Source organism: Onychostoma macrolepis, chromosome 16, assembly GCF_012432095.1.
Source record: "Onychostoma macrolepis isolate SWU-2019 chromosome 16, ASM1243209v1, whole genome shotgun sequence".
In the NCBI taxonomy this organism is placed as follows: domain Eukaryota; kingdom Metazoa; phylum Chordata; class Actinopteri; order Cypriniformes; family Cyprinidae; genus Onychostoma; species Onychostoma macrolepis.
The window spans coordinates 14752254-14776158 of NC_081170.1; the positions used below are offsets into that span (position 1 = coordinate 14752254).

The 23905-nt window shown below is 36.8% G+C and overlaps 2 protein-coding genes across 8 annotated transcripts in view; one reads left to right on the plus strand and one right to left on the minus strand.

The window, feature by feature from the left end:
- On the plus strand, positions 1-19501 carry bcan (brevican). Of its 7 annotated transcripts, none has more exons than XM_058746390.1 (15): positions 1-216; positions 3418-3620; positions 7578-7660; positions 7868-8248; positions 8990-9164; positions 9504-9631; positions 9803-10096; positions 11415-12413; positions 13101-14105; positions 15057-15164; positions 15890-16048; positions 17229-17311; positions 17458-17602; positions 17678-17863; positions 17960-19500. In XM_058746390.1, exons 2-15 carry the CDS (start codon positions 3592-3594, stop codon positions 18085-18087), a joined length of 3903 nt encoding a protein of 1300 aa, XP_058602373.1. In that variant the 5' UTR covers positions 1-216; positions 3418-3591; the 3' UTR covers positions 18088-19500. The 7 variants fall into 7 exon arrangements, with proteins under 7 accessions (XP_058602373.1, XP_058602375.1, XP_058602376.1 ...); XM_058746392.1 differs by lacking the exon at positions 3418-3620 and adding an exon at positions 4894-4957; XM_058746388.1 differs by lacking the exon at positions 1-216 and adding an exon at positions 4894-4957 and having other exon boundaries at positions 3584-3620; positions 17960-19501.
- Positions 7550-23905, minus strand: part of hapln2 (hyaluronan and proteoglycan link protein 2) — a 21156-nt gene continuing 4800 nt past the window's right edge. Inside the window, exons 4-7 of the mRNA XM_058746397.1 lie at positions 22554-22670; positions 22228-22410; positions 20665-20938; positions 7550-7676 (exon numbers count right to left, since the gene is read on the minus strand). Of these exons, the coding sequence (XP_058602380.1) occupies positions 7646-7676; positions 20665-20938; positions 22228-22410; positions 22554-22670 (605 nt within the window). The 3' untranslated portion in view covers positions 7550-7645. The remainder of the gene's footprint in view (positions 7677-20664; positions 20939-22227; positions 22411-22553; positions 22671-23905) is intronic.

The window sequence follows — 23905 nt, forward strand, 5'->3', positions numbered from 1 at the left end:
GACAAATAGGAAAATGAACCCTGTTGGTTAAAGAGAGTGGGTTGATCGCAGATCCTTCCTGCGCCTTTATTCCTCCGCTCTCTGTCATCCTCTCTCTTTCTTCTCCTCCTCTGGACGAGTTCACAGCATCCATCATCTCCAGCCTGCACTCTATGAGACTCTATACAATCTTTCATTTGCACGGGGGCTTTTCAAGAGGAATCCAAGAGGAATGAGGTGTGTAGATTTAAATGCATTTAAATTGCCTGTATTGATTCTGTAAAAGTAGTTGCAACTTGGCAAATTTATTTCATGGCTTTTGGATTTTGACTTTTTGGGCATCATTTTTAGGGTTAGTGTGTGAATTCTGCGTATGCAGAACATTATCTGCCCTGTACATTTTCAAGTTTTAGAGCACAGCAGGAGATGTTAAGGAGGACATTACTGTGCTGAATATGCATGTTGCATCAGCCCTTGTGAATTGGTACAGACTATTATGCAGAGCACTATCCATTCAGATCATTATTATAACAACATTTAACAATTGTTCTTAGATAAACTGTCTTAGTCACCAGTACATAATATTCTTGTGAACTGGAAAGTTAAAAAGTTTTCGTGAAACTAAAAAGGCTCTCCTTTGGCATCAGGCTGCAAATGTTTTTTTGGAGATTAAAAAGTTCTTAATGTTACACTGCAGGCTCTTCGGATCAATCTATTTGCATCTGGATTTTTAAAGCCTGCAGTTTTCTAAGCAACTGGAGCATAAAAGAAAGTAATGAAACTAAAAAGGCTCTATTATGACATCAGGCATCAGACTGTAAAGCCCTTTTCATGTGGATCTGTTATTGCTGAGAGCATGTCTATTCCTGGAGTCCTTGAACTGAGAATTAATTTTAGAATTTGTTTAGAATGCATTTGAAAGGTTGTCAGTGTTGGATGGTGCATAAGTGCTTTACACAGCCTGAGCCTTCAAAGAGAAGACACCTGTTCATGACATTTCTAAATGAATGCGTGTTCTATATGCATGAGCAGAAACTGAGACTGCATTTGAGATGAATTTGCTGCAAGCTTAGCAAACACTCAACCTGTAATCATTTATTTTTTATCTCCATTACCTAAATATGCAATTAATGCACAAAAATGGCCATTTATTTCACTCTGAAAATAATACTTTACAGATTACTGAGTGTTGAAAAGGCTTGCTAATGTAAGAACCAAACACCAGTTCAATTCCAGGATCTATTCTTGCCCTTGTGTTGGAATTGAATTGATGGAAAAAATAAAATTATATTAGTATGCTGAGTTTAGCTCTTCTTAATATTGTGCCTAACACTACAGGCTTTGTAGACAAAAATATTAGAGGTTTTTGAGCAAGCGAGGAAAAGATGTCTGCAACACACCTGCTGGATGATTTTGCTTTGTGGAACAAACTAAGCAGAAATCCAGGTGCCAAATGTAGCATGAGAGTCATGATTCATGAATATCTGTTTGGTCTACATCTGCAGTTATTCCGATGCTTATATGAGTCAACTTAATTCTATTGAGACATTGTGGAAATTGTTCCAAAGTGGAAATCAATTTACTAAATAATGTAAACTTGACTGACTGCTTCACTTCCACGTTAATATCTGCAGTGTGTTTTCAGCTGTAAAATTGCAACACTTTATTGGCTATAGTGCCACAGCAACCATTCATCTTCACAGTGGCTAAGCTTGTTTCTAAACCCATCGCTCAAATACGTGTAGCAGAGCAGAAGTAAGTCGATGTGTGAGTGTTTTTCAAGCAGTTATAAGATAAAGATCCTTCATACCATTTGACAGATTAAGTTAAACTGTTATGAGGCTTCTTATCCACTGCTGCTTTTCTTTAGAGATGCCTTCACTTATATTTAGTAGCTGTTGTGGAATAAAAGAAACTATTTGGTCATTTCCTTTCAAATTAATTAGGTGTCTTCTCTTTCAATCACCACTGCCAAAATACTTGCACGAACCCCTACAGGACACATCTGACCTAATTCAACTGTACAGCAGTCATGTCCAGTCCTGCTCACCCCAGTGTGAGGAGTAAAGTGTCTCTCATGATAAATTTAAGACTTAATACCAAAGAATTGGCTGCATTAAATCAAAAAGTCAACAAGATCAAAAGTAACAATAAAGACATTTATAATGTGATCATTTCTATTTTATAAAAATGCTTTTTTTGTTGTTCTATTCATTAAGGAATCCTGAAAAAAGTATCACAATATCCAGAAAAAAATATTAAGCGGCACCGTTTTCATCATTGATAATAATAAGAAATGTTTTAAGTACCGGCATAATAAAATGATTTCTGAAGGATCATGGGACAATGGATATTTAAATAATACAATAGGTGCTGAAAATTCAGCATTGTCATCACAGGAATAAAATAAAATAAACTCAACCTCATGTTGTTCCAAACCTTTTTAACCCTTGTGCGACCTTTTGGGCATTTTTGTCCTTTTCAGTTTGAGTGTGAGTCCAGTCAGAGTGTGGTTTGTATGTGTGTCATAAATAAATTGTGTGTGTATGTGCTTGTAATATTTGAGAGACAAAAACTCTACTGCAAATCACAAATCCAACCACTGTGTGCACCAGCGGAGTTTTGCTGGCATCTAATGGGGAAAATTTGGTACAGCGCCCAAACAAAATTTTACTGAAAGCTAATTTTTGGAGATATCAGCCACAAATTTGGAACACAACTTGTTTAGATTTAAGGCTTTGATTTTCTAGCAGGTTTAGAGTTCAACATGTTTCATAAAATATATATTTTATATAAAATATTGTTCATAAATCATTTTCATAAACTCAAACCAGTATAACTTTTTTTTGGTTTCACTTTTTAAACTTTTTTTTACTTCAGCAATAATTTGCCATGGGTCTTCTTTAAAATGAGACCAAACTTAAGTCTGTGCTCCCAAGCTTCAAATTTGTATGACTGTTTTTTGACATGGACCTATTTGTAACTTTTTTTTATTGACGCACAAGGGTTAAATTTCTTTCTTATGTTGAACAAGAATTTTGAAGAACCAAACAGTTGTTGGTCCCGAATGACTTCCATAGAAGGGAAGGAAATACTATGAAAGTCAATGGGGACCATCAACTCTTTGTTTACCAGCATTTTTCAAAATATCTTTTTTTATGTTCAACATAAAAAAGAAACTCATACAGGTTTGGAACGACATGAAAGTGAGTAAATGGTGACAAAATGTTTGGGTGAACTATCCCTTTAATGTGTCAAGTTTTTCTTTCAAAATTTTACTCATGCATATGACTTCAATTTATATATGATATTATATATTTTTACATAGATTTTTGTATAGCATTTATGCATCTACGTTAATGGTAATACACAATATACAATGTTGTTCATTGATAAGGCTGTGAGGTTCAGTCCACTATTCAGATCCCTTCTCTGCAGGTTCTTACAGAGCTCAGAGAATGGCTGTATGCTTGGCTAGCCAGATCTACCACAGGCTGCTTGGCTAATAACACCTCAGACCTCTGCAGCATGGGTGAATTACCCTCTCTGTCTCTCTCTGTGTGAGTTCCGGTCGGTCTGTGTTTCTGAGGACAGTGCTGGTTGCCCCGGGTGATGGACCAAGTCGCAGAGAGTCATGCGAGGTTAGAAAGGCCTTGAGTTTGAAGGTGGGTGTGGCACTGAAAGAGAAGAAAAAGCAAAGGGAAGAGTCCATGACCAAGCAGACAGACGCAGAGAAAAGTCAAGGAAAAAATGCAAAAGAGAGCAGCATTCCACAGTGAACGATGTGCGTGGGAAAGTTTTCTGTTTTCTTTTACCATCCCTTGTCTGTCTGAGAGTTTATCCATTGGAATAACTAAACTAAATAAAAGAAGGGTGAAGGTACGCACATCCGAAAATGTCTTAACCAGGTGCAAGATCAAAAAATATCATCAAAAAAGTGGAAAAAAGATCTGCACATTGTTATTCCCTTTATTTAATTTTTTTAAAAACAACGTTTCGGTCCAGAGACCTGTTTGCCTGACGAATAACTAAACTAAAACCAAATCTTCAGCAAGAAATAGTGAGCTTCTTATACGGTTGGTAAAATCGCTGCTTTGATGTAAGTGAGATAGACCACCTCCTTCCCCATTTCCCTTCGAAATGAAGTCATTCTGTATTCCAGACAGCAGGCATCCGTGGAGATGCCTGCCTAAGCACTCTTGAGGTTGCTGGGCCCCGTCCTCCATGTTTGCCCTTACAGCAATCTGGCTTTACTTTTGGCTTATGGAAATGTAGCTGTGTCTGTTGTAATGTTCTCAAGAACAGGATACAAGATAAGCAGAGAGACAGATCAAATACTTGCAGATACTTGCAGTTAAACAGCAAGGCAGCTTTGTTTAGTCTCCTCAGTATTATAGCTCATGATGTTTTCCTTCTGAAAACTGTCACAAAAATTTGCTTCTATCCTTAATTTTGGAGAAGTCCAAGTGCACTTTTAGAGGAGGTACAGTGAATGTGCAAACACACCCCTATTCTCCATGGCAGTAGTCTTTAACACGCATTCGTGTACTTCAGGTCAACCGGTTCATGCCAGTTTCCATCCATCTCTCTCTCTTTTCCTCTTAGGCGAACCGTTTCCATGTACCCATTACTCTACATCACTAAAAAATGCACCATAGCGTCAGAACTTCCTGCTCTGGTGCGTCTGAGGCTTTTGTGCCCTGAATTCTCCTTTTGCTGGGCTTTGTAGTTCCTGTCTTGTACTTACAGTAAACCACTTCTGTTAGACCTCTGGATCAGAGAGCTTAATGGCCCATATCTTTGGTGAACTTCCTTTTAAAATTGAAAACAGGAGAGAAAGGTTACATCAAGGAAGTGTACTGAATTGTTGCTTTTCTGAGAAATCACAAAAATTGCGCTTTCTTTTTTCTTAAGGTACTGATTGTGTGGTCTCTTGTGCTCACCAAGACTGCATTTTGATGAAAAATACAGGACAACGGTAATATTGTGAAATAACATTACAATTTAAGATTACGGATTTCTGTTTAAATATATTTTATTATATTTGTGCTGCTTCATATGTTTGTGGAAACTGTGATATTCTTTTCAGGATCACCGATTAATAGAAAGTTAAAAAACAGCATTTATTAGAAATCATTTGTAGCATTATAAATGTCTTCGCTGTCACTTAAAACATATGAATTTATTTTTACATTTTTTTAAATCCCACTTACCTTTTAAATGGTTACTTGTAGATGGTGCTGTATCACAGTTAACACAAAATAAATAAATAAATACATTAATTGATAAATAAATAAATACATTTCATTTCATCTGTAAATAAACAGTTTTCAACACTGATAATAAAATTTAAAAAATTCCTTAAATATTTAAAACACCAATCTGGCGTTGTGAAAGGTTTTGTTTTTTAATGTATACATTTATTTATTAATTGTAATACATTTCTTTATTTATTTTCTTTTTAATGAATCCATAAGGAAGGTTTGCTGTTAAGAATTTGGTGTTCTTGCAGTTCACATGTCCAGACGTCCAAACCTAGAGCAGTAGTACACAGGTGAATTCTTCAGAAGACAAAAACTCCTGTTCCAGTGCACTTCCTTGTTTGTTTCGTTGATTAAAACTCACATTCCATCAGTAAATTTCCACTTCATCAGTCTGTGCTCTATTAGGTAACATTACACATCAGGAATGAGGGTCTTTCTTTAGGGATTGTAGTCTGTAATTTCACATCTGGTTGGTTGTAAAAGATTTCATGTAAACAGAGAAGAGTTACAATTAGGTACTTAAATGACCCCTTATTTTGCACAGACATCATCGTAGACATCCTGTTGTTAAAATAACTTAAAGTCAATGATATGTTATCATGTAAAATTGATGTAATCAACTCATTACCTTCCACTTTATTTAAACGGTGCCTGGACTCCTGCATGAAAATTGCTTGTGTAGTGTTGCTGAATCTTACTCTGATTTTTTCTACAGGTTTTAAAAAGTCACAGGGATAATTAAAATTGTTAGAATCACTGGACCACTGTTATGTCTACTTGCTTTTCTGGCTCACTCTTTGAGGCATGACTATTCAGTTCATTCGGTCTTTACAAATAGTATTTCAGTGGATCTAGCAGGTGGTCTTTTATTTATTTATTTCAGCCTGTCTCACTTAGAAACCATCTAGCCGCTAAAAACATTTCCTTTCACTGGGCCGTTTAGCTAAACACAGTCTATATTGTGCTGTGTGTGTAGTTTAAGGGCTGCACTGTGTGTGTAGTTTAAGGGCTGCACTGTGTGTGTAGTTTAAGGGCTGCACTGTGTGTGTAGTTTAAGGGCTGCACTGTGTGTGTAGTTTAAGGGCTGCACAGAGACAGGTGCATAAAGATGACCTTAGTAGAGATGGATGTACTGGTAAAGAGATGCTCATGTTTAGAAAAGGGTAGTTAGCCTGTTCGGTGACTCGTCAGAATTCTGAGCACACACAAGAGCTCCCAAAGACTCCAAAGATCTGAATCATGCCAGCTGGACCTTGCACAGGGTTGCCAAATCCTCTGCCTGGGACGCTCTCGAGTAACCTTTGATTCAGAAAGGCTTGTGAAAATGCAAAACCACACATAAAGCTAAGTAAAACAAATAAAAATGTTATTCAACACAAATTATAAGTCTGCAAAGTCTCATCGTTTAAAGAATAAACACACCCTCCAAAGACTGTGCTGTGGGTCTGCAGTGAAAATTAGTTTACTGCGCTGTTTGAGCATTTTGTTGGTTTTTTCTAAAGAACTGCAGGCAAGCCTTTCTGTTTTGTTCCATTCAGTCACATGCCTTTAAAACCAGGGTTTTCAACCAGAGGTCTACAAAAGGGATCTGTGGAGTAGATGATAAAATATATACATAGAATCTTCTTTAAAAGTGTTAAATATTTGTTAATTTGTTAACCTAATTCTTATGGGACAGTTTCTATAACTGTATTGTATTATTATTATTTTTTGTATTTTTTGGAAATACACACACACACACATAAATAAATAAAACTGTAAATATAACCATACAATTAGGTTAATTACATTAGGTATTATGTAATTTAATAATGTCAACATTCTAATAAATGATATTCTTAATAAAGCATGAAATAAAGCTGGTCCTGAAAAGGCTGAGAACCCCTTTTTTAAAGCATTTTTCTTTTCATTTGAACAGATTTAAAATCACCCAATTTAGTACCTTAATGCCTATTACAATAGCTGTTCAAATTTTGCAGTCAAACAGTTTGATTTTAGAAGGCTCAAAAAATTCAGCGAGAGTGTGAATTCTCACAATCTGGCAACAGCTGAAGCATAAAGAAGTTTCTCTCGCTCTTTCTCATTTTCTCGCTTTCTCACACAAGGCAGTGTGTCATTTTCCCCTATGAATATCCATGAACTTAAACTGGAACAGAATGCAGTTAAATTAAATAAAGACATAAATTAGCTAAATTGCTGTACTGGAAATAAATGTTTGCGTCTTTCATTTCAACACAAAGATCTTATGTTGTGGTATGTCACAGTTCCATTTGACTTTTATTTCTGACTTTGTTTCTATATATTGTCTCACTCTCTCCTTCTGTTCGGTCTCAGATCAGCGATGTTCCTGCATATACTGCTGCGTGCCATCTGCTTCTTTGTCTTGTCATCTTCTGCCATCCTCAGTCCTGCAGCAGGTGTGTCTGACCTCTACTGTTCAACACAAAAGATAGCCTATAATTAATGACATATAACAGTAAAGGTCATAGAAAGCTCTTGGAGTCCAGTTACAGAGTATGTTGTTGTACTTTGTGAATGCACACATTGAAATGTAAAAATCCAATTCAGTCCAGTATTAAACTGTCAGATGATTAGTATCTCAATCATTCTTGTCTTTTCCTCAGATGAGACCACATTCTTACAAGTGGCCATTCCCGATAGCCCCCCAGTGTCTGCCATTTTGGGGGGCTCCTTGACTTTGCCCTGCCTGGTGAGTCTCTCCCAGACCCCCTCTTTGGGTCGACATGCTGTACTGACCCAGCCACGAGTCAAATGGAGCTTTCTTTCATCAGACAGAGAGACAGAGATCTTAGTGGCCCGTGGTGAGAGGGTAAAAGTGAGTGAGTTGTACAAAGGCAGGGCATCATTGCTGAATTATGCTGCCTCTTCAGCTGATCTCACCCTCAGACTGGATGGATTGATGCACAACGATACAGGCTTCTACCGCTGTGAAGTCCAGCATGGCTTGGAGGACGCTCATGACCAGGCTCAAGTCAAAGTAAAAGGTGATTATTATGTAAACTACTTTACGTGCAAAGATCACTGGCAGCCCCAGATTGTCTTGCCATATTTAGTCAACAGTGTTTTGCACACACACACGTATACCGTTCAAACTTTTGGAATTGGAAGGATTTCAATGTTTTTGAAATAAATCTTTACCAAGGCTGCATTTATCAGTTTATTTATCATTTATTTACAGTAAAATTAGTAATATTGAGAAATAGTATTACAATTGAAAATATATTTTCCAGTTGAATGTATTTTATATATTTAATGTAATTTATTCTTGCCATTTTCAGCAGCAGTTACTCCAGTCTTAAGTGTCGCGTGATCTTTCAGAAATCATTCTGATATGCTGATTTGGTGCTCAAGAAATATTATTATCATTGTTGAAAACAGTTGTGCTGCTTAATATTTCTGTGGAAAACATGATACATTTTTTCTGAGTAAAAGCTTTTTAAAACAAACAAACATTCAAAAAGTGCTGTCCAGAACAGTAATATATATTTATATTTATAGTATATATAAATATAAAATAAATGCAATATAAATTTAGCAAATTGAACACCATGTGATCCCATCTTTTGGACAGTCTTGTATAGTAACTTGCTACAACATGACAGTTTTGTTCAAAAGCAATGTTTTAATAAGACAAATGTTTTCCAGACTAGAAAATGGCATATAACACTTCATAACAGTTCAGAAACGATGATATATGAGAACAGTGACATGCTGTGTGTTCTTAGGTGTCGTCTTCCACTACCGCCATACCTCAAGTCGCTATGCCTTCACTTTTGATGAGGCCAAAGACGCGTGTGAAGATATTGGAGCTCAGATTGCTTCTCCAGAACAGCTGCTGGCTGCGTACCGCAGCGGTTATGAGCAGTGTGACGCTGGCTGGCTTTCAGATCGCTCCGTTAGGTGAGTGGACAGACACATCAAATAACCAGCTACTGAGCATATCCTGTATATACTTGCAGTAAACCTGATGCAGACAACTTTCTAGGTACTAGCAATTTGTCTATTCACACGTAAAGCAACAAAATCACAGTCTGTCAGAACATATTTGCCATTTAATGTTTGGAATGGATTTCTGGATTGGGGGCGGAGCTAAACATTGTCCTGTTGCAGTGCTTTGGCTATAAAAACAAAATAAGAAAATAGATTAGTTAATGGAGTAAAGTATAGTTGGTTTTGACTAATAACAAAAAGAGATGTATCTTTAGGATTCAGTTTTATACTATGCCGTTGCCTTCTTAGATACCCAATCCAGATGCCACGTGAAGGGTGTTTTGGAGACATGGATGGATTACCAGGCATTCGAAACTATGGCATGGTGGATAATGATGAACTATATGATGTGTATTGCTATGTGGAGAACATTAATGGTAAACCACTCCCATATCATTGCTAATATTACACTTTTGCTAACTGTGCTCCAAACTGTTGATATTGGCAAGCAGTCCATTTTCAAAGAATGTTTACGATGACTTGTTTGTGATTGTCAGTCTTTTAAAAGCAAAAGTTGGTTGTTTATTCATTGATGTAACTGTTTTTAGGAGAGGTTTTTTATGGGTCATCCCCACAGCGCTTCAGCTTGTCAGAAGCTAAGACATACTGTGAGCAGCAGGGAGCTCAGCTAGCCACCACTGGCCAACTGTATGCCGCCTGGAATGATGGTCTGAACCACTGCAGTCCTGGCTGGCTTGCTGATGGAAGCATTCGCTACCCCATTGTGACCCCTCGTGAACGGTGTGGGGGTTCTGAACCTGGTGTCAAGACAGTTTATCGTTTTATCAATCAAACGGGATTCCCTGAACCACACACTCGCCATGACGCTTACTGCTTCAGAGGTATTTACAGATATGTTTTAATTTGAGGTTTTCTAAAAGTTTATAAAACTGTCTTAAGTCAACCAAGGTTCAAACTGGAGTCCAGGGATGCCCAAGGGGGACGCAAAGGAAACGTTGAGGGAAAAAAGCATTTTTAGGGCTTTTTAAAAGGGCTGTTTAAAGCAGTATAAAAGGCATTTTTGCACTAAAGATGTGATAATGTTTCATACACTGTATAAATGAATTTTTTTCCATGAAAGAAAGGGAGTCCCTCCCAATGATATCATTGGGATCCTTGGCATCAAAAAGTTTGAAAACTCCTGACCTAAACTATCAGTCCCATACAATCTTAAAGGGATAGTTCACCCAAAAAATTTACATTCTGTCATTAATTACTCACCCTCATGTTGTTCCAAACCAATAAGACCTTTGCTCACCTTCGGAACACAAGATACTTTTGATGAAATCCAAGAGCTTTTTGACCCTGCATAGACAGCAACGCAACTGACACATTCAAGCCCCAGAATAAGGAAGGACATTGTTAAAATAGTCCATGTGACATCAGTGGTTCAACAGTAATATTATGAAGCTACAAGAATACTTTTTGTGTGCAAAGAAAACAAACATAATGACTTTATTGAACAATTTAATCTCTTCCGTGTCAGTCTCTGCAGCCATTCTTGACACATGTGTAAGACCTTTGTTTATTTTCGGAACACAAATTAAGATATTTTTGATAAAATCTGAAAGCTTTCTGACCCTGCATAGACAGCCATGCAACTACCACGTTCAAGGCCAAGAAAGGTAGTAGGGACATCGTTAAAACAGTCCATGTCACATCAGTGGTTTAACCGTAATGTTATTAAACTACATGCATGTGCATTCCTCTGCTTATAAACAAGGTGTATCTGGTTCTGCATCAGAACACCGGCTCCTGCGTCAACAGCACCACACATGCATCGTGGTACTCTTGTGAATGGTGGTGGAGAATGACACAGATGAGAAGAAATTGTTGATTAAAGTCATTATTTATGTTTTCTTTGTGCACAAAAAGTATTCTCGTAGCTTCATAAAATTAAGGTTGAACCACTGATGTCACATGGACTATTTTAACAATGTCCTTACAATGTTTTTGGGCCTTAACATGGTAATTCCGTTGCAGGGTGAGAAAGCTTTTGCATTCCATAAAAATATCTTAATTTGTGTTCTAAGGATGAACAAAGGTCTTACGGTTTTGGAACGACATGAGGGTGAGTACTTAATGACAGAATTTTCATTTTTGTGTGAACTATCCCTTTATCCCTTGGTTAATGATATCTCTTCTACTCTTCCTCTGCAGCTAACAGCAACTCTCAGACAGTCTCACCTATAGATCATATGGCAACAGAGCCAGAGGACACCGAGCAGCATATTGTGACTTTAGCAGATCCTCAAGAGGAGTATAGTGTGGATCAGATCACTCAACAGTCAGAAAATGAAGCACAGGGGGCTGTTGAGTCCTTCTCTTTTTACAGCACACAGACTACTTCAGAACCTGAGGAGCACAACCACACCACAAGCCCTCAGTTAGATGAAGATAGCACCTATAGAGACTCCACCACCCCAACCAGCACAGACAGATATCTTGAGTCCACTGAGTTCACCTGGCAAAAAGTTGAGTCTGTTCCAGAGATTTACATAGATCCAAAACACATTGATTTCACACAAAAAGGAGAACCAGATATGAAAGCTTCAGCAGTTGATGGTGTTAAAAGCAGCAATCATAGACACTACCAACCAATGCCAGATACCAACCTACAACCGGGAGAGCCAATCGATTTCATCCCACCTACAGAGGCTCAGCCTGAGACAACAGAGGAACCGTTCTCTCAACTGAAGGAGATAGATGGGTCCAAACACTTCCAACCCATGCCTGAAACTAACCTGGGGGATGAGGATAAAGATCATGTGACTAGTGAGATCTCCATGACCACTGAGGATACTACACTGGAATATGACTCAAGCAATGCCACCACAACTCAGCATGCTTCAGTCCAGTCAAGTCCCTCAACATACCTACCTGAAGGTACTACACTAGAAGAAAATGCAGGAAATATCACAGAAACTCCAGAGCCAGATGAAGACCAGGGTCTTTTTACACACACAACTCAGTCCACGTCAACAAGCACATCCAGCACTGAAGGTCTGTTAGAGGGTTCTGGTGAGGATTTGACCTTGTTATCCACACAAAAGGCCGAGCATCTGGTCACCTCGCATAAATCAGAGACATATGGAGCATCCACACCTGAGACTATGACAGAGAACTTCTCATTAACACATCTGAGCAGTATTAGCCCAAGTAAGTAAAAAGAAACAATATGCTTATACAGTGTATCAGCAAATACTATTTTTGTGTGTAATCTTTTTAATAACCAAAAATATACCAAAATGCGTGCCATTCAGAATTGAATTGAGAATGCCTTTTAAATTGTTTAATTAAAAAAAAAAGAAAAGTTGAATTAAAATTAATTGGAATTCAAAGAGATACATATTTGAAAAGTTTTAGGAAAAAACCTTGAACTTTGAAGGTTTATAGGCCTTACAGACAGAGAGAATGTTTTAAACAATGAATGGATGGATGGATGGATGAACAGATAAAGTGAAATTGTAAATACAAATTGTGGGTCACACTTTATTTTAAGGTCCAATTCTAACTATGACTTTTGTCTCAATAAACTCCTAATTTGCTGCTTATTAGTTAGTAAGACAGTTGTTAAATTTAAATTTAGGTATTGGGTAGGATTAGGGAAGTAGAATATAGTCATGCAGACTATGTGCTTTATAAGGACTAATAAACAGCCAATATCTTAATATAATCAGCAACTAGTTAATGGTGAAAATTGGTCCCTATACTAAAGTGTTACCAAATTGTGAGTAAATTGCAATAGATAAACTGTAAATCACCAAATAAGAAAATTCCATATCCTGATCATGATTTGCTTTACAAATTACAATTAAATTGTTGTGTTTGATTGTTCACTTGCAGCTTTCACACCCAGACACGAAGACACTTCTGCAGACCATCACAATGCTGAGGAGATCTCAGCTGAGACTCTTCCTGTGTCTCTTAGTGCAGTTGATAATGCCAGTGATTATTCAACCGTGAGTACGACACAGAAGGAAACCGAATCTTCTGAAAGTTCAGGCGATCATGATGACATCCTGCCAGTCACACTGTTGACCACCCTAACGCCTCACCTGTTGGACACATCAACCACACATGGGCCTGTGCAGGTAGAAATTAATTCTCCACAGGAAATGGAAGGTGTCCTCTCTGAAAGCACAACCCCATCTGGCCTTGGGATTGTGGAAGAAGAATTGGAGAAGGTGGAGCAGGAAGGGCTTGGAAAGGAACCTAATCAACGAATCACCACATCCACTGAGCTTAATAATTCTACTGTAACTTTCAGCATTGATGGCAGTGATGAGAATGAGTATGAGTCTTCCGGAGAAAGAGAACCTCCAGGAAACAGGTCTTCAGTTATTAAGCAGCCATACTCTGATGTGGCCACCATCACTCCCTCTAATCTGACAGATATGCAAGACCTTAATGAAACAAATAGTGATAATGATGATAATCAGGCCAGCACTGTGGGATCCACGAAAAATCTGGAGGTTACATTTCTTCCTCATGGGACCCAAAGTCCCATCTGGCAAACTGTGTCCTCTTCCACAAACCCAGGAGAGTTGAGAGCAGATGTTGAATTCAGTGGGGAAGCGGCACTTACCACAGATGACATCAAAGCCTTAGATGAATCTGACTCCACCAATGCACCCATCAATGAGAAGACAACGCAAACCCAAAAACCATCCACTACGTCAGCCAACAATGAAGATGATGATGATGATGACGATAATGATTATGAACTCATGACTAAAGCAAACACAAACGATACAGAAGATGAGAATGATGTCCCAACCACACCTGAGTCTTCCACTCTACCTGCCAGACCCACACAGAGAGTGCTGGTCAGGACAGGCTACATTTCAGGTAAACATATTGTAGTATATATATTGTCTCAATTTCCAGACTGCAGTTTATATTTTAAAAACTGCTCCCCGTGCTGTAGTAGTTCTCTGATCATTTACAAGGACGAAAATGAAGAAAAGTTTTTTTAATGTGGGCATTTAGAAAGAAAAAAAACTTGCCTAAAAGTATTTCAGTGCTATTTAATGATGAATAAACTATTGCTATAATTGAACCTTTTTACATTTTTTATTTTAATTTGTTTAACTCTATTTTGCTTTAGGTCATTTTATTTCAAATAGCTGAAATTTTCATCTAATATTTGTATTTATTTCAGCTTCATTTCACTTACCAATTCAAATAACATTTTTTAATCATTTTAGTTTTGGTTAAAACCAACACTGCTTTAAACATCTAGGAGTGATAGCGCCCTCTATTGGTTGTTTAAATTTCTTGAGCAAACCATGCTATCAAAAGAGGGCGTTGTTTCCCTCCAAACACTGGCAAATACAGTGCATCTCTTTAAAATACCTGGTAACTTGATAACTGACATCATGTACTAATCTGCACCAACTGATTCGCACGTTTATCAAAGAGTACAGTGCAGACAGATAGAGACAGAAAGAATTTATCCAAAGTGTGTAACCCCCATCACAACAAATAGTTTCAGTCGTGCATGAAGGAAGAGTTTGCTTTAGTGGGGCCATGATGACTAGAAACTGATAACAGAACAACTGGAAAGAAAGGGCAACGTATCCGGTGCTGCTAAGGAATGTCTTGTGTAGATAGAGGTTAACAGAACCAATCGGATCAAGATTTAGCCTGGTGTTTTTTTTATATGCCATACTCTCAGTGCAGTTATTACTGAATAGTAGCACCACCTTGTGTTGAGTATAATCATGCTTCATTTTAAATCCTTCACTTGTGTGCAATATTTTTATAGTCAGCTATAAAAACATGTGAATGGCCTTTTAGATGCATGTCTGGAGAACCCTTGTAAAAATGGAGGCACCTGTGTAGACAGTGGAGCAGGTCATAGGTGTCTCTGTCTACCCACTTATGGAGGAGACTTTTGCGAGACAGGTGAGTTACCTGCATATCTCATTATACTTCTACACTATAATACATTTAATATACTTTTATGTTATACTTTTTTTATTTAATGTTTATTCTGGATAAAATAATAATATTTTACATGAATAAAATGTATGGAAGTAAATTTAGATCTATGATTCTTAATGAAAATTAAAAATGTATGTATGTAATATATGCGACCCTGGACCACAAAACCAGTCTCGAGTCGCTGGGGTATATTTGTATCAATAGCCAAAAATACATTGTATGGGTCACAATTATCGATTTTTCTTTTTTGCCAAAAATCATTAGGATATTAAGTAAAGATCATGTTCCATGAAGATATTTTGTAAATTTATTATGGTAAATGTATCAAAACTTAATTTTTGATTAGTAATATGCATTGCTAAGAATGCATTTGGACAACTTTAAAGGTGATTTTCTCAGTATTTCGATTTTTTGCACCCTCAGATTGCAGATTTTCAAATAGTTGTATCTCATCAAAATGTTGTCAGATCCTAACAAACCATACATCAATGGAAAGCTTATTTTTCATTTATTCAGCTTTCAGATGATGTATAAATCTCAATTTCGAAAAATTGACACTTAAGACTGGTTTTGTGGTCCAGGGTCACATATGTGTGTGTGTGTAATATTAATTTGTTGATAACATAAAAATTATATATCTAATTTGAGCAACTCAATTGTAATTTGTCCAATCTCTCCCCACAAAGATCTAGAGCACTGTGAACCAGGCTGGGAAAAGTTCCAAGGGTTTTGTTACAAGCATTTTACGAAACGGCAGAAATGGGAGGTGGCAGAGCAGCACTGTCGCATGTGCGGAGGTCACCTGGTCTCTGTTATGTCACCTGAGGAACAGGAGTTTATCAATGGTATGTCTGAACAACTACTTGTAGATTTGGCCTTTTCTGTTGATCTAATCATTTTGATTTCTTATCATATGTTAAAAAGTTTAACTTGATTTAACCTGATTTGAACCTAATGGAATGCGTTTAACAAGGTGTCATAAGACAGGCTATCATAAGACATAAGACAGGCTATCAGTCTTTGCAAATGGCTTTTATTTTTCAGGGAACTCAGTAGGTGGCACAAAAGTGACTGTGTCTCGATGAGTGAATTATCATTTGTTCAACCAATTATTTTGATTCACTCAAGAACAAACCAAGTAAAGTCTTTATTCTTTATATGTGTCATTGAATTATTTACTCAACTGATTTATCGACCTTATTTTTCAACGTGGAAGTAAGCCATTTTCTGTGAATGTGTGAGACTTAGCCGCTGTAGGGAAACAACGAGAAGAATAACAAAGTGCAGTAAGCGGCAAAACTGTTTGCACTACAAACCGTAATGTTCATAATTAAGATAATACATTAAAATAATAAGGTAAGACACATCAGTTTGCAATATCAAGCAGCAAAACTAGTTATTTTGTACAGCTAAAAATAGCAGGAAGCAAATGACACCGGAAGCCAGACACATTAAATTTACAAATGGCCGTGCCCGCTCTTACGGTGGATTAAAAAAACCCGCTGATTTATTCAGGAAAAAAACTCCCATTACGGTATGTTTACTCAGAGAAGTGAACTTTTGGAACTGTTTTCATTGGTGAAGAGCAAAAATTGACAACCTAAAATGCCAATATTTTCTCTAAATTGTGAGTTAGCCTACTCAATACTAACTTCCTGTTTTTCAAGTTGTTTATCAGAAAAACAGTACTCTTGCTCGAGTGATATTGCTCAAAGTAAGCAGCAACTAAGAGGTGTGTCACACTACTGAAGCGTTTTAGCTTACAGTACATAAAGGAATTCATAAGGTTTGTTGACATAACATTGAGAGGCCCTGCGTTTTGTTCTGCATTTCTATTCAATCATCAAACCTTTGAAGGGCTTTGAACGTATTCATGCGAGCGAATGAGGGTTGTGTTAAAAGGTCCTGTGTACGTCTATCATATATGATGCATCTGGGTGTTAAACTGGACCTGGCGTCTATGTTGTGTCTTACTGACAGCGTATGCTGGTTCTTTGGCATTTTTGTGTTTTTCTCTTTCCTTAGATAAATACAGAGAGTATCAGTGGACGGGTCTCAATGACAAGACCATTGAGGGAGATTTCCGCTGGTCAGATGGGAACCCTCTGGTGAGTCTACTGATCTGGCTTTCTGTAAAAAAACATGACAAAACATTGTGTTTCTTCAAAGGTTTTCCAAATTAGAACTGCAAGGGGTTCTTGACTTGATGAAAAACTTGATTATTCCAAACTGTTGACCTGTCTCTCTGTATCAGTTGTATGAGAACTGGTATCGTGGACAACCAGACAGCTACTTCCTGTCAGGAGAGGATTGTGTTGTCATGGTGTGGTACGACGATGGGCGTTGGAGTGATATCCCTTGCAACTATCAGCTGTCCTACACGTGCAAGAAGGGCATTGGTGAGTACATCACCTTCTGGGGTGGTGCCGGGGCCCAGGAAGAGCAAAAGTTCATCATGGTTTGTTTTTCTTTAGCAGCATTCTGTGGCCAGCCCCCTCTCGTACTGCACACTAAAATGTTTGGACATCGTCAGCTAAAGTACAGGGCCAATTCACAGGTGCGCTACTACTGTGAGCCAGGCTTCATCCAGAGACAAAACCCTATCATCACATGTCAGAGCAATGGACAGTGGGAGGAACCGATGATCACTTGTTCACCAGGTAAAAAATTGTTTTTTGTTGATTATATTATATTATATTATTAAGTCATTGAATCCAAATTGCTTACAGTGTTCATTTCATGTATTTTGCTCACAGTGGGATCAACGTACTCAAATGGAGAACTGGTAACATGGCCCACAGGTCAGAACAAGGAAATAATCATAGAAGAGACAACAACAAAAACAACAACACCTGAATATGTGGATATAAAATGGAACTTTTAAAACAAGCACACGGCATTCTTTCACTCTCCTGTTTATCATGTCATCCCTTCGTTTATCCTCCTTAAAAATGTCCATCGATCAGCTCTACAAAGTTCTTAACAGTATATAACAGCAATGTTATATAAAAAAAATTGGTCCCACTTAACTTTTTTAAAAAGGGTACTTCCAATTGGATAACAGTTTAAATACACCAAACATTTATAACAGGATACTTAAATTAGACTAAAAGGTTATTAATGTTTGTTTTCTTCACTCAGCTCTTTTCTTTTCCCTTTTTCTCTCTGTAGACCTTGACACTGAATTACATTTTGTAATTCTAAGATACCGTAAAAGCACACTTGATAAAATGCAACTTCCAAACAAAGCTTGTAACCGTTTGGACCAGACACCTGTTCTGTTTCATTTCATCTTTTTCTTTTTTTTTTTTTTTTATAAATTATGAGATAAACCTATGAACAAATGCTCTCTAACATCAGCTGGTCTGAATCATTTTGTTTTACATTGTTGCCTTGTAGTTACTAAATATGTCCTCATCAGCGGTATTACTTAACCATTCTTAAACATTCAGTGTCCTGTGTTTTCCCTTGTTTAGAATTGCCTACCAAGACTCAACTTGAGATCAAGAACTCTTAGGCTAGCAATGACCCAACTTTGTCATAAACTAACAGGAATTCCTTAATAAACAAAACAGGAATATTCTTATGCTTGTTGCTGGCTTTAAAGTACTCTGAAAAAAACAAACAAAAAAAGAAATGTAAATAAAAATCTGTAACCTTTGTAAACTCAATCAAGTCAGTTGAGGCATATCAACCCATCCTTTGTGTTGATGTTGGGTCAACAAAGCTTTATGAAGCAGGGAAGATTCCTTATGCACTCCACAAATGTTTGTGATTTCCAGACCCACTTTGAGTCTTTTTATGGAAAGACAGTTGGTCATTCTGCGACTTGGTGCTCAGTTTTTCAGGTCTGTATTGTACTCTGGAGGATGGCCATTTTCAGTAGACTACTATCAGATTCATTTGATTCAGTGATGCATCACTAACGAAACCATATTTTAGTTTTTGATGGCCTGAAACCAGGGCGTATTTTATCACTCTAGAAAAATGAAATGAATTACATTCCAAGCTATCAGAGCAATCACAATAAAAAAAAGTTGTCACAATAACAAATGTTTATGAATTTTCTTGCATATGTGAATATGTGTGTATCATAATGTGTGTGTATAAGTGTTATTAAGAATTAGTTTAACAAATCTGGGGATAATATTCTAACTAGCATTACTAGTAGTGCGCCTGTGATTTGTGAGGCACTTTGAAAAGAATATTTTATGGGAATTTGTCTTGTAGGTTTATTACCTTTTGCTGTAGTTTTGAAACACGGTGCATGTATATGTAACTTATACTGCAAATGACACTTCTGACCCTGGACCACAAAACCAGTCTTAAGTCGCTGGGGTATATTTGTAGCAATAGCCAAAAATACACTGTATGGGTCAAAATTATAGATTTTTCTTTTATGCTAAAAATCATTAGTATATTAAGTAAAGATCATATTCCATGAAGATATTTTGTAAATTTACTACTGTAAATATATCAAAACATCGTTTTTGATTAGTAATATGCATTGCTAAGAATTAATTTGGACAACTTTAAAGGCGATTTTCTCAATATTTGGATTTTTTTGCACCTTCAGATTCAAGATTTTCAAATAGTTGTATCTCGTCCAAATATTGTCCGATCCTAACAAACCATACATCAATGCAAAGCTTATTTATTCAGCTTTCAGATGATCTATACATCTCAATTTCGAAAAATTTACACTTAAGACTGGTTTTGTGGTCCAGGGTCACACTTTAGGATTGTCACAAAAAAAAAAAAAGTATGTAAATACAGATTTCATATTTTCATTGGTAATTTTATTCACTCATTTTACAATATTTCTATTTTGTTCATTGACAGTGTTAAAATAAATAAATAAAAATCCAACTATAAGGCACCATGCAGTGTATGGTGCCAAACAATGTAACATTTAAGATAATGTGTTCCCTTTGGACAAATTCATGGAAAAAAGCAACATTAAGTTCACCTCTCTTTTCTAAAATAAAGCTCATTGGGAATCTACATTGGCATGTTGTTACAAATACAGTGATTGAATAATTGTTAGACTTCGTTTAGGCTACATATTGTTCTTGCTGCTATACAGTCAAAGCTATTGAGTTAGCATTTCAAGCTAGCAGCTACTCAAGCGGGTGTAAAGCCTTTGTGTAAATCCACTCTTGACTGATGTTTTCCCAGAAGGACCCAAAATGTTCTGCTTTAAAACAGGCTTAGTAAATGAACTGATATATAACCCAGACGGATGTGAATGCTAGCTGTAATCCAAAACGCTAACTTTGTAGCTCATACATTCCCTTTCCTGCAGCTCTACACTACAGGGAGCCTCTACACTAGTGGTGCGCATACAGTTATGGATACATTCTGCGCCTCTTTAGGAACTTCACCTTTAGGCCAGTGTGCCATGTAAGTGCAGATTTCCTGTAGCAGACATTTACCAGGCAGCAAAACATGGAGCAGTTACCTGTAGCAATAAGCCCCGTAAAGCTGCAAACTTTTGCTGGGATACCCAAAGCTACGAACCCCCGGTTCTGCAATCCCTCCGCAACGCTCCCTCGGGTGGATAATGGGGAATCGTACACTGCCATCCTGCAGCCAGCCTCCATCACAGTGGTCAAGCTGCTGAAACTTCCAAGATGAGTAGATCTGACCAACCTTCGCTAGACTGTTACCATCCCGTCTACAGGCACGCTCAGCCTCGGCAAAATTGAAAGGCCCCGCAATGAAGAACACAGAGCCTGGAAAAGCAAAAAAGTAAGGTATTTCTAAGTGCAGCATAGAAATAATAATTACGTTTAGTGAACAGCTGTGATCTGCATAACAAACTGCACTGTTTTCTAGGTGGAATTCCTGTATCTCTGTTATTGACATTCAATTCTCCAGTCTCATCTCCATATTCAACAGTTTCATGTAGGCATAATGGGAGCTCTAATGTCACTCTACAGAGTAACAGACTCTTTGTCTTTCCTAAATACAAAAACAACAGAGCTGATTGGGTGTGTCACTTCTAGTCTATTGGGGGAACAAACAGTGACTGTGTTTCTAATGGCCTTTTGTTTTAAACAGAAACAGTTTAGTAGGGAAGATGTCTCCTTTAAATCTCTGTATCAGTTTACCTATATACCATTGTAACAATTACTGTTTCTGGAAAGGATCACCATGGATCTAGACACACGGATGTTTTGGAAAAACAATAATATACTCTGCTATTCAAAAGTTTGGGTTTTATTTTTTAGTTTTATTTTTTAAAGAAGTCTCCTATATGATCACCAAGGCTGCATTTATTTGATCAAAAATACAATAAAATTAGTAACATTGTGAAATAATATTGCAATTTAAAATAACTATTTTGGTAACACTTTACAATATGGTGACACTAATATGCATTAATTCATGCTTAACAAATGCAGAGATAATCATGAGTTAATGTATAACTCATGAAGAACTAAACCATTTATTAATAATTACTGCATCAGCAACAAATGAACATTCTAGATTCATAGATTAAGTAATCAATAAATTGTTATTAGTTAAATGTGTCATAAAGTATTAATTCCCTAATAACATGTTATATTCACTAATAGCGTAAATTCATGTTAATTACCACAATGGGTTGAAGCATGCATTTCAACTTCCAGTGGTCTGCTTTAATTAATCATTAGCTAATGATTTGCATGGGTATCATTATGCTGTGACTTTATGTGTTGAGGCACATGACTAACTCATTCAAAATCTATAACCACAATGACATATTACTTAACAATTAGTTAATAGTTCTGTGCCTCAACAAGTAAAGTCATAATATAATGATACCTTTGCAAATCATTTCATAAGTTGAAAGGCATGGCTTCGAGCCAATGTGGTAATTAACATATGAATTTACTTCATTAGTTAATATAACATGTTATTAGGGAATTAATACATTATGACACATTTAACTAAGTTTTTGTAATATGTGTGAAATATTTTTTGTCATCATCTAAATCCCATTCTAATCTCCATCAAAGCAGAATCCCCATTTACTGACCCTTAGTGGCTGAGGTGAAGCAGAAAGCATCGTAGTGGTCCTGTGTCTTGTGACGGGGTCCGTAACTTCGGATGCCTGATAGAAGATCCCCTCCACAGGCCGGCCGTGGTTGCAGGACTGGGTAATTGACAGTTCCATCACTCAGCCATCCAGCATTGCACCAGTCCAACCCTTCAGTCCAGGCTGTAAAGATCGATCATAAGAGCATCAGAGAATTAGTATAAGTAAGCACCAAACACGTGACAGTGTTTGGGAATTTAAATAAACTTTGGCCAATAAGGTGTATGTTAAAGTGAACAATCTAGGTGTATAAATATTATTAATACCCCTGTAAAGCTGCTTGTAAGTGGCAAGTGTTGCGTCCTCTTTAGCACAAGCTTCTTTAGCATCAAAGAATGTAAATCTGTACCGACCATGGTGGCTCTGATAAGGAAATACAACACCTGAAATACATGGCCAATTATAATTAATATATTAAAATATATGAATGTACAGTTTGCTCAAAATTATTCATACCCTTGGTAAATATGATCAAAGGTGTCTGTGAAAATAAATCTGTATCATTAATCCATTTGATCTTTTATTTTAAAAATTTACAAAAATCTAACCTTTCATTGGTGAATAAGAATTTAAAATGGGAGAGAAATCTCATTATGAAATAAATGTTTTTCTCTAATACACATTGGCCATAATTAATCATACCCTTTTATTCAATACTTTTTGCAACCTCCTTTTGCCAAGATAACAGCTCTGCATCTTCACCTATAATGCCTGACAAGTTTTGAGAAGAGATCAGAGACCATTCCTTCATCCAGAATCACAGCTCCATGTTGGTGCTACTTCTCTTCAGTTCACCCCACTCATTTTCTATACACTGTAAAAAATTTCAAGCAGTTTCAACTAATTATTATTTAGTAACCAATTCCACAGAAATTTTACATTCAGTCAATTTCTGACTTCAAAGTGTTATCTGAATTGTTATTTTTTTTAGTTGGCTTAACTTTTGAACTACTTTTATAGTCCATTCAACTAAAATGTTTTAATTGGTCAAACATTTAGAAGAATACAGCAAGTTATGTCAATTAAAATTTAACCATTTACTCCATGTGTTTTATATGTTACCTCAACTAAGATTTATTATTTGGTCATCATAAGAAATTGCTGGGGAACTACATAAACATATTTTTATAGTTTAAAAAAAATATTAAACATTATTAACTGGTGTTTATCAACCACTAAAAACACACTTTACAACACATAATAGCCTTTTTTTAATAACAATCTACATCCATTTATAAAATTTTTCATACAAAGAAAAAAAGTCACCTACATCTTGGATGGCAACAAATTTTCACACCTGATCTCACAGAATTCCGTGTAATGACCACGGACTCTTAACCCCCGAATCTGTGGTGGCATCACGGAATCGCCGAAAATTCCGTGATGGACTCACAGAAGTGATATCAATGTAAATCAGTGAGATTCGGAGTTAAGGGTCTGTGGTCATTACACGGAATTCTGTGAGATCAGGTTGAATATTCATTTGTGGGTGAACTATCCCTTTAAAGCTCCAGTTGACAAACATTACATCTGTAATACAACTGCAAAATTCAGTTTAAACTTTGTTTAATGAACTAAGAAAAACTAAACAAGCTAAACAAAATGTTAGCAAACAAAC

Coding starts and splice junctions, on each gene's coding strand:
- bcan (XM_058746388.1), top strand. Junction 14,106..15,056: donor CAGGACAGGCTACATTTCAG/GTAAACATATTG, acceptor ATGGCCTTTTAG/ATGCATGTCTGGAGAACCCT. Junction 16,049..17,228: donor GGAACAGGAGTTTATCAATG/GTATGTCTGAAC, acceptor CTCTTTCCTTAG/ATAAATACAGAGAGTATCAG.